Source organism: Stegostoma tigrinum, chromosome 28 (genome assembly GCF_030684315.1).
Source record: "Stegostoma tigrinum isolate sSteTig4 chromosome 28, sSteTig4.hap1, whole genome shotgun sequence".
NCBI lineage: Eukaryota > Metazoa > Chordata > Chondrichthyes > Orectolobiformes > Stegostomatidae > Stegostoma > Stegostoma tigrinum.
In genome coordinates, this window is record NC_081381.1 from 42,494,316 (window position 1) to 42,508,689 (window position 14,374).

Here is a 14,374-nt window from a genome sequence, read left to right on the forward strand (position 1 = left end):
AAACCTTTTAAAACAACGAAACTAATGAGATTAAAGAGACAACTCAAGGCATGAATTCCAGTCTTGGTTCTGCCCACCAGAATGGGCTAGTGTGTAGCTCACTTGCAGATACAATTGAGGACATGTATGATATACAGGCAGCACTGGTGACATATTCACAATGCTGGCCATGATGGGAGGTCATCGACTGACAGTATGGGCTAAAAAATACAAACTAAGAAAGGCAGGCTGAAGAGCGACTCTTTCATTCAAAAATGATCACATACCCAGAGAAAGAGTCAATAGGCCGGCAGGAGATCTTGAAGTCATGGTGCTGATTTAGTCTTTCGATGTGAACTCTGTCCTGTGTTTTATGATCACTCAGCCTACAGCATACAACACCAAGTCTACTATATTCTGTTCCTCAGGACCGTCATCACAAAGCTCACAAGTATTTGAGGTTAGAGGATGTCATGACTAAAGTGGCACTGCCAGCAATTAAAAGCTGCCAGCATCCAGCTGGTGGGCAGGGTTTCTGTCCCCTAGGCTTCAAAATCTCAACTCTGGCCAGTTCAATTTTGGACAGGCATTTAATCTCGCCAGGTCTCCCTGATGGAGGTGACACAGAAACCCTGTCAGATCTTCAATTGCTGTAGAGTAAGGGAGCACCTGCATAGGAATAAAATGTTGGCCAAAGTATGAGAAGAGCAACTATTTTCAGAGTCGAGTGAATAGCATGAAGGATACAAGTCTAGAAATTTGTCTGGGGCGATGAATAAGAGATTAGCCATTTACATTTGGTGCCTGGTCCCGTTCCATTGCAATGAACATAACTGGACACCCGGAGATAGCAAGAACTGCAGATGCTGGAGTCAGAGTCAATACAGTGAAGTGCTGGAGGAACACAGCAGGTCAGGCAGCATCAGACGAGCAGGAAAGTCAACACTTTTGGGTTTACATTCTTCATCAGGACTAGGGAGGGGAAAGGGAGCTGGGAAATAAATCGAGGGAGAAGAGGTGGGACTGAGGGAAGGTAGATGGAACGGTGATAAGTGGATGCAGGTAAGGAGTGGTGGGGATTGTTTAGTGGGTAGAGTGGGGCAGATAGTTGGGAGACAGGATGGGCAGGTTGTGTCAGGTCATGGAAGTGGTGATGAAAGGGATGGTTTGACATGGGATGAAGCCGGGGGGGGGGGGGGGGGGGGGGGCATTTTAAAACAGGTGCATTCCATGTTTAGGCCATTGGGCTGTAGACTCCTGAGGTGGAATATGAGGTGTTGTTCCTCCAGCTTGTGTATGGCATCATTGTGGCACTGAAGGAGGCCCAGGATGGATATGTCACCAAGGCAGAAGGAGTAGTTGTTAAAATAGTTGGCAACCAGAAGGTATTGTTGATTATAATGTAGACAGAGCAGATGCTCCACGAATCAGTCACCAAGTCTGCACTTGGTCTCACTAATGTAGAGGAGACCATGTCAAGAGCAATGGATATAGTAGACCAGGTTGGAGGACGTGCACAAGAGCCCCTTTCAGAGTTGGAAAAATTGTCTGGGGAAAATATCTCATTGGTGGTGGGGTCAGATTGCAGGTGGCAGAAGTGGTGGAGAAAAATGCACTGGATGCAGAGATTGTTGGGATGGTATGTTGGGACCGGGGGACTCTGTCCTTATTTTTGTTGAGTGGCAGGTCTTTGAGGACAGAAGTGCAGAAAATGCAAGAGGTTCAGTTGGGGGCATTGTGGCTCATTGGAGGGGGGAAAGTCGTGGCCTTGAAGTAGGAGGACATCTGGGATGCCCAAGAGTAGAACGCTCCATCTTGGCAGCAGATACAGTGGAGGAATTGGGAGTAAGGGATCACATTCTTGCAGGAGGTGTAGCCCAGGTAGCTATGGGAGTCGGTGGGTTTGAAATTGATATTAGCATTGTGACGGTTACTGGAGATGGAAATGGAGTTCCAGGAAGAGGAGGGAGATATAGGAGATGGTCCAGGTGAATTTGAGATTGGGGGTGAAAGATGTTAATAAAGTTGATTAACTGTTCAAACTTCTCAGAGGAGCAGGAGGCAGCATCAATACTGTCAACGTAACAGAGGAAAAAGTGAGGGATGGTGCCAGTGTAATAATGGAGGAGGGACTGTTCCACATACCTGCATAGCCTGGGCTCATACAGGCGCCCACACGACCATCACGTTTGTAGGAAGTGGGAGGATTTAATGGAAAAGTTGTTGACAGTAAGGACAAGTTCCATTAAGCAAATGAGGGCATCGGTGGAGGGGCCTGGTTGGGCCTGCTGGAGAGGAAGAAGCAGAGGGCTTTTAGGCCACCTGCATGGGAGAAACAAGCGTACAGGGACTGGATGTCCAGGGTAAAGATGAGGTGTTGGGTGCCGGCGAATTGTAAGTCTTGGAGGAGGTGGAGAGCCTGGATGGTGTCTGGAATGCAGATGGGGAGTTCCTGGGCCAGGGGAAAAGACAGAGTCAGGGTAAGCGGAGATGAGTTCAGTGGGGCTGGAGCAGGCAGAGGCAATGGGTCAGCCAGGGCAGTCATGTTTGTGGATTTTAGGAAGGAGCTAAAACTGGATGATGTGGGGTTTGGGAATGATAAGGTTGGAGGTGGTGGGTGGGAAGGTGAGGTTGGGGCGATGGTTTGGTGGTCAGCAGTGGGGTCTTAATCAAGGAGTGGGGGCTGAAGGAGGAAGTATCAGAGTTGGTGCATGGCCTCCACAATATGGAGGTCAGTGTGCCATACCAAAACTGCGCAGCTCCCCACGCCCTCACCCGCCATTTATGAGTTTGATGGTGAAGTTGGGGCTGGAGCGGAAGGCTGTGCATTCCATGGGGAGAAGTCCGGGGAGGGGAGGTCGGGGCGAGCGAGCGGGGAGGGGAGGTCGGGGCGAGCGAGAGAAAGGGAGTGAAGAGTTTGCAATGAGTGAGGGGGGTTGGGCAAGTGAGAGAGGTGGAGAGGTTAGAGTCAGTGAGAGAGGTGGAGAGGTTAGAGTCAGTGAGAGAGGTAGAGAGGTTAGAGTCAGTGAGAGAGGTGGAAAGGGTGGACCGAGTGAAAGGGGTAGAGCAAGTGAGAGGGGGCAAGAGGTTGGAGTAACTGAGATGGGAGGAGAGGTTGGAGCGAGTGAGGGGGAGGAGAGGTTGGAACGAGTGAGGGGGGTATAGCGAGTGAGAGGGAAGGAGAGGTTGGAGCGAGTGAGGGGGAGGAGAGGTTGGAGCGAGTGAGGGGGAGGAGAGGTTGGAGCGAGTGGGGGGGAGGACAGGTTGGAGCGAGTGGGGGGGAGGACAGGTTGGAGCGAGTGGGGGGGAGGAGAGGTTGGAGCGAGTGGGGGGGAGGAGAGGTTGGAGCGAGTGAGTCGGGGGAGGAGAGGTTGGAGCGAGTGAGTCGGGGGAAAAGATTGGATCGAGTCGGGGGGGAGGTTGGAGTGAGTGAGGGGGTAAGAGTTTTGAGCAAGTGAGAGGGGTGGAAAGATTGGAGTGAGTGAAAGGGGTGGAGCGAGTGAGAGGGGTGGGGAGGTTAGAGCAAGTGAGAGGGGTGGGGCAACTGAGAGGGGTGGAGAGATTGGAGCGAGTGAGGGGAGTGGACAGGTTGGAGCGAGTGAGGGGGTACAGCAAGTTAGAGGGGGGAGAGGTTGAAGCGAGTGAGAGGGTTGGAAAGGTTGAAGTGAGTGAGAGGCGAAAGAGGTTGGAGCGAGTGAGAGCGTTGGAGCAAGTGAGCGGGAGGAGAGATCGAGGCAATTGTTGTGATGGCAGTTGGAGATTAAGAGGCTGAGGGAGGGTAGGAGGTTGAGGGAGGGTAGAAGGCTGTGGGGTGGTGTCCAGGAGGAGGGGGTAAGTTGGACATGGGAGAAGGGGTCTGCAGAGGGGAGGACAGGCTCCCTTTCAAAGAAATAGAGGCAGCAGGAAAAGAGTTTGACATCCAGGCGTGTACATAATTTGTTGACGTGTGGGCACAGGGAACGAATGCGAGTCCTTTGTTAAGGACTAACCGTTCATCCTCAGTGAGGGAGACGTCTGAGGGGGATGGTGAATGCCCCACAGAGCTTAGGCCTGGAGTTCCGTGTGGAGTTGGAGCCTGAAGTGGAGTTGGAGACTGTTTCGGGAGTGGGTATGTGTTTGGGAATGGGAACGTGGGCGGAAGCTGAAGTAGTGATGTGGTCAGCAGCATTAACAGAAGTGACATTGTCAATGGCAGGAGCAGCCAAGGTGGTGGTTAATGGCGCCAGACAAATTAAGGATGAGGTCGCAGATAGGATTGGTGTCGAGGGTGATGCAGGAGGACAGTGTTTAGAGGTAAGATTGGTTTACTTAAGATTCTTGATGTAAGGACAGAGAAAAAGCATTGGTTGAGGGTGTAGATGATGTGTAGAATGCAAAACAGTACAGGGTCTTTGCAAGTCTGGGAAAAAGAGGCTTTCAGCTGGGGTAGGGCTGACTGCAGTGCAAAAAGATGCTGGCACATGGCTGCGAGCCTGGAGCTGAGGATCTGCAGGGAAAAATGTTTTTTGGAGGCTCTGGATGTTCTGTAGGAGCGGTTGTCATGGTTTGGTCCAAATTAGGATAGTCTGAACATTGTTTAGAGTCCATGGGGTATGAGCTGGCTGTGTAGGCAGGTACTGTGAAAGGAGACATGGCTGTAGTAACAGGTTTGTTTCAGTATGTGGTTGAAGAGTTTCAAGGCAGAGGAAATGACCAGTGGGTTGCAGTGGGAGAGAGATCCACTGAGATCTTTTCAGAGAGAGGAAGACAAGTCCTTCAAGGTGAAAATCCTTGGAAAAGGCTTCACAGTAGGGTTTTCAGTCACTCGGAGATAGCAATACACCTGTTGTTACATTGGCCAGGAGGCAGAACCAATACCAATAATTTGTGTTACTGCCCAAAATTAGTTTCTACTCATCGATCTCCTGTCCTAAACACATAGCTAATTCTTTGTATGACATAGAGTCATCATGTATGCAGTATGTAAATAAATTCAGCTCAATGTGTTCCACTATTGAAGACACTGTGTTTACTGAAAGCATTCTACTCTGATCCCTGTGAAGGGTCAGGCTAACCAAAAGCTAAGCCAACACTCACCACTGAGTTTCTTTGAACTTATTGAAGACAGGCTCCCTCCAGAAAACGCACTGGATCTGTCCTGTGAGGAGATGATTCTTGACTCAGGAACGAGCGTCGGAATCTTTGCTGTCCGCTTAGGGTGGTGACCTTATGGTAATAAAACACGTAGCAATATTATCCAATGCCTCACGTTAACTCATGCTACATGAATATCAGAAATGATGATGTTTAACATAAAGCAGCTTATTTGCTTATTATAAAACTGTATTTCATTCTTGATTCGGCATTTAACTGTTGAGAACAGGATATTCCCAGGTTCAAGTCCGGCTTGAGGGCATTTAGTGTGATGGTAGCTGTGGGTGCGTGAACACCTAAAAGAAACCTGACATTAAATTAAACGAGATTGATCCAAATGATGGGTCAGTTTCTTACAATAAACTACTAAATTGGGCATGGAAGATAGATGTATCCTTGACAGAAGGCCTTTGCTTTTCACGTTTTTGTTCTTTTCTCAAAAAGCTACACTGACTGACTGAGCTATGATCCAGCCAGCAGGCCTCTGACCAAAGCCATCTCCCCATCCGATACTAAGCTGCCTGCTCCTCTCACTGGGAGCAGATAGGACTTAATCTAAACATTTTCAGTCAAATGTTAAGCTTAGCTGTTCAAGAGAATCCTTCAGCAGGTTCTTATGCAATCTATCAGATTATCAGGACAACAGACAACATCAGGATTCACGTATGACCATTAAAGGTCCTCAATAATACCCGGGACCCTGCTACACTTACACCAAGGCACCTCAAACCACCTTTTTACTGAGGTGTACCAAATTATGAGAGATTTTGAAAGAAAAACTACTTCCAGTAGAAAGGCGGACAGTCACAAGACAACGCAGATAATTGGCATAAAAGTCAGCAGGAAATGCAGAGAATTTTTTACGTAGCAAGTTGCTGTGATCTGGAATAGTATCTGAAAGAGCAACGGGAGTCAATTCAATAACACCTTTCAAAAGAAAACCAGATAAATATTTGAAAAGGAATAAACTGCAGACTCCAGAGAAAGAATTGGGGAGTGGGACAAATTTGATAACTCTTTCAGAAAGCCACGGTGTTCAAATGGTCTCCTTCTGTGCTGTAAAAGTCCATGATTCTATGCCTCAGGCTTTAAGAGTAATTGAATAAATAGAGAAGTTGATCATGCCTCTAAGCTCTCATGAGTGAGAGCCACACTGAGATAATAGAGACACTCAGAGGAGAAAAAAAATTACAGGAAAATGCAGAGAGACAATGAGAAAATAATTGCACAGGATTATCATCTCAGTGGAAAACAATATACTTTTTCTGAAAAATATTTAAAATCCCAGTTACTGAAAGAATGAGGCCACAAGGTTCTGTCCAAACAAAATGATATTTTTCCCGTACAAGAATCAAACAAAACCATGAGTACTCTCTCAGATAACTGCCTAAAACCCAAAACTAACATGTGATAAAGACAAATTAACAAGCAGATTGATTATAAACTATAAATTACACATTAAGTGACAAATGCAATTAGGACAGATCTTACAAATTGGATAGGCGGTCAAATCTCAGCCAAGGTCCTTCAAAGTTCTGTCTTTTTCACAAAGAATTTCAGCTGGTCTTTTTCTTGAACTTAGCTTGTGCCCAAATCGACAGCAGTATATAAGCAACCTAAATTGCACAGGCATGATCAATACCAAAAATGGCAAACATCTGAAGAACTTCCTCAACACTGCTTTGGACCAGTTGGATGGTGTTGGTCCAGTAAAAGCTACAGAGCTATTTGCCCACTCTCATCTTCTTGATTTATGCTACATCTTCTTCAGCCTGCCTAGATTGCATCACTAGGATCTTCTAGATCAAAATCCTTTTAGATAGATTAAACCAGTTTCCACTCCCCAGAAGAACTTCTGTTGCAGTCTCAATTTCCTGAGAAACTTCCTGTCTTAGTTTTATTTCTGTGTCCCTTATGTTTTCCCTATTCAGTTACAGTCTGCCTCAAAAAATACAAGCTTTAAAACCACAGATTTCATCAGAACAGTAGTGACATAAACAACAGCACAAGTAAAGTCCATCATTGCTGCACAGCTACAAGAAAATGTCTATTTTGCCCAACAGTGAAGCTACAATAGAATAAAAACGAAGACACTGTGTGCTAGTTGGCAGAACGTACTTGTAACTGCATAACCTTGAACATATTGAAAAGTTGTATATTTTTATAGTGCCAATCACAACCTCAACAAGTCCCAAGTGGTTCACAGCCATAGCAGTACTTTTGAAGTGTAGTCACAGTTGTAACATAGAAAGCCTGGCAGCCAACTTGCACACTTCAAGTTTCCACAGACAGCAATGTGATAATCAGATACAGCCAGGAAATGAACAACACCCAAGAACACATTATCTAACAAACTTCTCTTGATATTCAACACCATTACTATCACTTCATTTCAAACTGCCCACATCCCCAAGTATCCACCATCAAGCAAGAAACTCAACTGAGCCAGCCAAATAAATTCTGTACCTATAGCAGGACAGAGGCTGGACGTTTTGCTGACAGTACCCATTCAAGACACTCACCAATCCAACAAACAACAATAATCCTCCATCCTGGGTCAAAATATTCAAACTGTTTTCTTATAAGAGCACCATGAGTATAGCTACAAGATGGACTGCAGCAGTTCACCAGCACCTTCTATAGGGCAGTTATGGATGGATAACAAATGCTGGTCCAGCCAGCAATGCCTACATCCTCAGACATTGTTTTTAAATAACCAGGTAATTAATTTTGAATGAAGTTTTTACTAACATTTAATTTCGTATTGGCAAATGTATATTGAAATTTGGGATCAAAAGTTCTGGCGAGAAAAACAGGAGTAGCCTATTGAGTTGAATGATCAGCCATGATTGTGAAGATTGGCAGAGTAGGCTTGAAGGGTTGAATGGCCTCTTCCTGCTCCTATCTTTTATATGTTTGTATGAAATAAATATTGGTCAGGATGCTGGAGACAGCTTCCCAGCTCCTCTAAGTAGTGCCACTAGATCTCTCTCATCCTCCTCAGAGGGCAGTCAAGAGTATTAAATTAACATTGCTTCTCAAAGCACTGTGGACAATGCAGGACACCTTCAGTCCTGCAATGAACACTCAGTCTAGTTGAGATGCCTATGTCTGTACAATGTAGTGATGCACAAAGTGCAGGCTCAGAGTTAAGTGGCCAACAACAGGAAATTATCACTTGACCCAGATCTCCCAAATTGGCTTTTATTCAGGCACTCACTTAGTTCTAACAGACAAGCAATTGATTGCTGCGGCTTGCAGAATCTGATCTGAGTCTATTAACTGTTGTAATAAAATCCAAACATCCAACATCTGCTCAGGCTGAAAAGGACCTTGCAGTGGCAGGGGAAAAAGCCAATAGTTGTGATTCCATCTTCATAAGTAGGTCTAGGAAAAGAGTATCTGCTTACAGAGTATGAGGAGATGGGCCTGAAAGTAAACAGCAGAAGATCAAAGGTTATAATCTCTGAACTATCATCAGAGCTGCAAGCAAATTGGTATTGGGTACTTACTGGATAGCCAGGAATGTACAGAGGAGTTTAAACTAAAAAGTGGGGCAAGAGACCAAACATGGTAAAATGCAATACATCAATGTCTTAAAGTTGAGAGGAATGGGAAATGCAGGTTTGGAAATAGCAGGAGGGACAGAGAGAAAGAAACCTAGGAATACACCAACAAGTAAGAGCATTTTTAACAAAAAGAACAAGTAGTCATAATTAAAGGTTCTACCTGAATGCCCGTAGCATTCCTCACAAAGTAAAACAAATTGGTGTGTGCATTTGAAGCAAACAATTCTGATTTGATAGCCATTACAGAAAAATGAATTCAGGATGTCAAGAGTTAGGTGTTGAATATTGAGAGGTTATGTGGCATTCAAGAAAAATAGGAAACTAGGTAAAGTTGAAGGGATAGCACCGCTAATGAAGGATGACATTTGTGTAATAGTTGGGGATGGCCTTGGTTCAGTTTATCATGATGTGGAATTGGTTCAGGGTGGGAGGGGGTAAATAAGGGATAGTAGGGGAAAATGTCAATAATGGGAGTGATCTACAGGGCTCCAAACAGTAACCACAATATGGGACAAAGAATACAAGAAGGAATATTTTATGTTTCTGACTAAAAGGACAGTGAATATCATGGGTGACTTTAATCTACTTTTAAACTTGAAAACTTGGACTGGGTTTCATAGCCTGGATGAGGACTTTATGCTTTAGAGATAATCTCTGAAAGCAGCCAGTTTGGAACCAAACAGACAGCAGGTTACATTTGACTTCATTATTGTGTAATGTGGCACAATTACTGAATGACGTCACATTTAAGGCAATCATAGGTAGCAGTGGCTACAATATGACTGATCTTTATATCCAGTTTGAAAGGGAGCAAGGGGAGAAGTAGTGTTTTAGGCCTAAATAAGGACAACTACATTGGCCTGAAAGCTGAACTAGCAGAACCAAACTGACATACTAGTTTAGGGTCAGATCAATAAAGGCACGGTGGAAGCCATTTAAGGGAATATTTCAGAGTACTGAGAATAAGAGTCTTCCTACTACAACAAGAAAATATTAAAGATAGCTTCACCATAGTTAACTGAAGAAGTTAGAAAAAGCATCAAACTTAAAGAAAAAGTGAACAACTGAGCTAAGATAAGTAGAGATCAAACAACTGGTCTGAATATAAAGAACAGCAGAGAATGACCAAAAAGTTAATCAGGAGGAAAAACTTAGAGTACAAAACGAGGCTAGCTAGGAATATAGAATGGAGAGCAGGGATTTCATATGTATTTAAGAAGGAAATGAGTGAGTAGAGTGTTGGTCCTGTAAAGAGTGAAAATTGGAGTTTAATAATAGATAATAAGGAAATGTTGGATTAAACTCAGAAATATTTCCCTTCCGTCATCACTACAGGGAATACAACAAACATTAATCATTAAAGGGTGGAAGGGAGAGAGGAACATAGCAAAGTTACAATTGCAAGAGAAGTGGTACAAAGCAAATGGACGAAGCGGGAGCCGACAAATCTGAGAGTCCAGGTGGTCTTCATCTGAGGGTCTTAAGTGAGATAATGGGTGTGCTGGTGTTAATTTTCCAAAGTTTCCTAGATTTGGGAATGATTTCATCTGACTGGAAAGTGGCACGTAGTTCATGAGGCCCGTAGGTAGCATGGTGGCCCAGTGGTTAGCACTGCAGCCTCACAGCGCCAGGGACCCAGGTTCAATTCCACCCTCGGGCAACTGTCTGTGTGGAGTTTGCACATTCTCCTCATGTCTGAATGGGTTTTCTCCGCGTGCTCCAATTTCCTCCCACAGTCCAAAGATGTGCATGCTAGGTGGATTGGCCATGCTAAATTGCCCATAGTGTTCAGGGGTGTGTGGGTTATAGGGGGATGGGTCTGGGTGGGATGCTCCAAAGGGGTGGTGTGGACTTGATGGGCCAAAGGGCCTGTTTCCACACTGTAGGGAATCTAATCTAATGACAGTGAGGGAAACATGGGTAGAAAACTGGCTGGCTGACAGCTAACAGAGTATGCATAAATGAGTCCTGATTGACAGGATAGGACAGCTCAGGTCTCCCTATTCCAGAAGGCAGGGAGGGGAAAAACTAAACTAGAACGTATAGGCCATTAAGCTTGATGTTTATCATGGGGAATGTCTTGGAATCAATCATTAAGCAGATTATAACTGCACACGTCATAAAGCTCAAGGTAATAGGGAAGAGTCAGCATGGTTTTGCCAGAGGGAAAATTATGTATTACCAATTTATTAGAGTTCTTTGAAGCAGCAGCACATGCTATGGATAAAAGGGTATGTACTGTACTTGAATTTCAAGAGACATTTGATAAGGTTATTACAGAAAATAAAAGCTCATGATAGCTGGGATGACATATTAGCATGGATGGAAAATTGGCTGGCTGGTGGGTAACAGAGTATGCATAAATAGGTCTTTGTGTCATTGGGAGGATGTGATGACTGGAGTCCCAAATGGGTTGGTTCCATGGTTTACAATTTACATTAATGGCTTAGATGAGGGGAAGGAAGGCATGCTAGCTAAATTCAGAGATGGCACCAAGATAGGTAGGAAAGTATGTTGTGAAAAATACATAAGGAAGTTAGCGCTAGGCAAGGATTGATTGCCTGAATGAATGGGCAAAATTCTGGCAGATGGAATTTAATATGGGAACATGTGAAATTGTTCACTTTGGCTGAGAGAATAAAAAATTGTATTATTTAAATGGGGAATAACCACAAAATTCCAAGGTTCAGAGTGAATTAGGTGTTCTGTTGCATGAGTGAGGTCTATTTACAGGTGTAAGCAAATAGTCAGCAAAGACAATGGAATGCTATCCTTTGTTGCAAGAGAAATTGAACATAAATGTAAGGATAAAATACTTCAGTCATGCAGGGCACTGATGATGCCACATCTCACATTCTGTGTGTAATTTTGATCTCCTTATTTAAAGTGGGATGAAACAGCTTTGGAGATGGTTCAGACAGGGTTTACTAGATTGATACCTGAAATGAGGGTTTGTTTGACAGGCTGAATTTGTTTCCACAAGAGCTTAGAAGAGTGAGGGGTGACTTGATTGAAAGTCATAAGATCCTGAACATTCTTAACATGGTGGACAAAGAAAGAATGTTTCCTCTGATGGCTGAGTCCAGAAATAGGGAGCACCATTTTAAAATTAGGGGATATCCTTTCAGGACAGAGATGAAGAGATGGGTGAGTTTGGAACTCTGCCTCAGAAGGAAGTGTGATCACTGATTATTTCTAAGACACAGTTGGATACATTTTTGTGAGGCTATGAATTTGAATTGGTGGAACTTGAAAGACAAACAGGTCGGCATGAATAGCAAGGCAGGCTTAAGTGACTGAACGGTCTATTTCTGATTCCTATTTGGACAGCACCGTCAAAACAAATTTACACTTCAGTTAACTGCAAGTGCACAGAAACGTTCTTGCTTTTTTCTTGATCCTTTAATGGGATGAACGTGTCATTGGCAAGGCAAACATGTGTTGTCTATCCCTAGAACTGAGTGGCTTGCTGAACTATTTTAGAGAGAGTTGAGAGTCATCCAGATTGGTGTGGGTCTGGAATCACACATGGATCAGTCATGGTAAGGATGGCAGATCTTTCCCCAAAAGCTGTTAGTGAATTACATGGGTTTTCACACCTATCAATAATAGTTTAACAATAACTAGTATTGAGTCTAGTATAATATCCCAGATTATTTATTGAATTTATACTCCAGCAGAACTTGTGGCGGGATTTGAACTAATATCCCCAGAACACTAGTCTGGGTTCTGTCAGTGTGACATTACCACTACATCAGCAACTCCCCTAACAACAAACTGTTATCTTTCTCAAAACATGACTGACATGGTCTTTCAACTTCTAACACAGCACATGTCCTTTGCATGCTAATATTTTTCTGATTGAATGGCCAGTCATCCATGGAAATTTAATTTGGTTTTTAGATCAATTCTGTTCTAGCTTGCTGTGCTCACTGGAGCAGGTTAAACTAAATCTCAATTTGCCCGATTCTACATGTATTGATAAGCCTTAATATAGATGGTATCAAAAGGTAGAGACAGCAGTTTATGTTCAGGACTGTATTACCAAAAACATGCAGTGAATAATTCACAAAACTGATAACATTATGATCTCTATTTTAGCACAATGATAGCTATTAGGTCTCATAAGTCTCAAATTGACAAATCGCACCTTAAGTGGCTCCAGTGTGCCTATTTCATCAACCCAAGCAACCTCTATCTCTGTTTAATGAGGCCTTAAAAAGCACTCTCCTGTCCTTTATTTCTATCTGTGTCAGTTGGTAGCATTCTTACCTTTAGGGCTACAAGGTTCCACTTCAAATCCCAACTGTGAGTTGCAAACGAAATTCAAGGTTGACATTCTGATGCAGTACTGAACATGTTTTGAACTATGGGAGGTGTCAGCTTTCAGATAAGACATTAAACCAAAGTGCTTTTGGCCAGTTCAGGCAGCTATCAAAAACTCCCAAATCGTTATTACAAAGACGAATATAAAAGATATCGAAGTATCCTGCCCAAAAACGCTTAATCAAAATCACAGGGTATCAGTTTGTTATTACAGTACTGTACATGGGGGATTGCTGTTGCAATTCTTCTATTTGCTTTAACCTTTAACCCTAAATTCTGAAATTATCTCTCTTTACCTCTTGGGACTAGCATTTGGTCACTTGTCACAGTATGCAGCTCAGCATCAAAAACTCTTTAACAGGACTTTAGATGTCCCAGCATTTTATTCTGCTCATGTTGCAATTTCGGTGCAAGTGGTTGTACTATTGCTGCTGCTTCGAACATTTGCTGTCACTTGCAACTGCGTTGTCAGTGCAAAGTAAATCAGATCCCTCAAGCCTGCCCTACCAATCATGCTGATCTGTTTGTCTTCCAAATTGCACCAATCCAAATTCCTGCCAAACAAAAGTTTATCCACCTGTCTTAGAAATATTCAATGACCTTGCTTCACCTTCGAGACCTCCCAGAGCCAGGTTAAGAAATGGATTTCTTTCTTTCTGTCACATCCCAAGGTAGCCAGTGTAGATCAGTGGTTGAAATTTACAACAGGACTTCCCAAGGTGGGGGTGGGGACTCCAAGTGGATTGCAAACAGAAGTTTGGGGCCATGTACTCCGAGGCAGAAAAGACCACTGTAGAACTGTAACAGCTATCATGTTTCTGCTGTCACAGCCACAAACCTTTCCCCCAGCCCACCTCCACCTCCACCCTCATTCTCTCACTTTTCACTGAGGGAGTCACAATAACTTTCAAGTCACAGAAAGGGGTCACTGTGGGAAAAAAAAGGTTTGGGAAGCAGTGATCAAGAGTTCTGTCACTGAAGCAGCAGCTTGAAGTGGTCTGTATTCCTGTACAGCACTGTGGATTCAATTTCACTTCCCTGGTAAAGACTGTCCCTGGTATGCATGGAAAGAAAGACAGGACTATCTCATGCACATTTCGTTTTTCCCTGTGATGCATAGACAGGTTGTCTGCCCCACAGCTGGCAGCCAGCACGTTAAAAGAATAAACGTAAATGGAACATTACAGCTGCAGGACACAGGGTTTATCCATGATTCTTAGTGGGATCAATTTTGCTTGCAACACATTGACTGAACATTTTGCTCCCCTATGAACGTTTGTGCTCCTTTTGGTGAGGAGTCTCAGTGTTAGGAACAGGGCACACCAACACTGTTTCAGATCTAAGCACTCCCAGGTTAATACACAGGC

General features: G+C 43.9%; 1 protein-coding gene across 1 annotated transcript in view; it reads right to left on the reverse strand.

Annotated features, from left to right (window-relative positions):
• nphp4 (nephronophthisis 4) overlaps nucleotides 1-14,374 on the reverse strand; it is a 396,691-nt gene that overhangs the window by 55,106 nt on the left and 327,211 nt on the right. Inside the window, 1 exon segment of the mRNA XM_059655664.1 lies at nucleotides 5,056-5,184. Coding sequence (XP_059511647.1) covers nucleotides 5,056-5,184 — 129 coding nt within the window.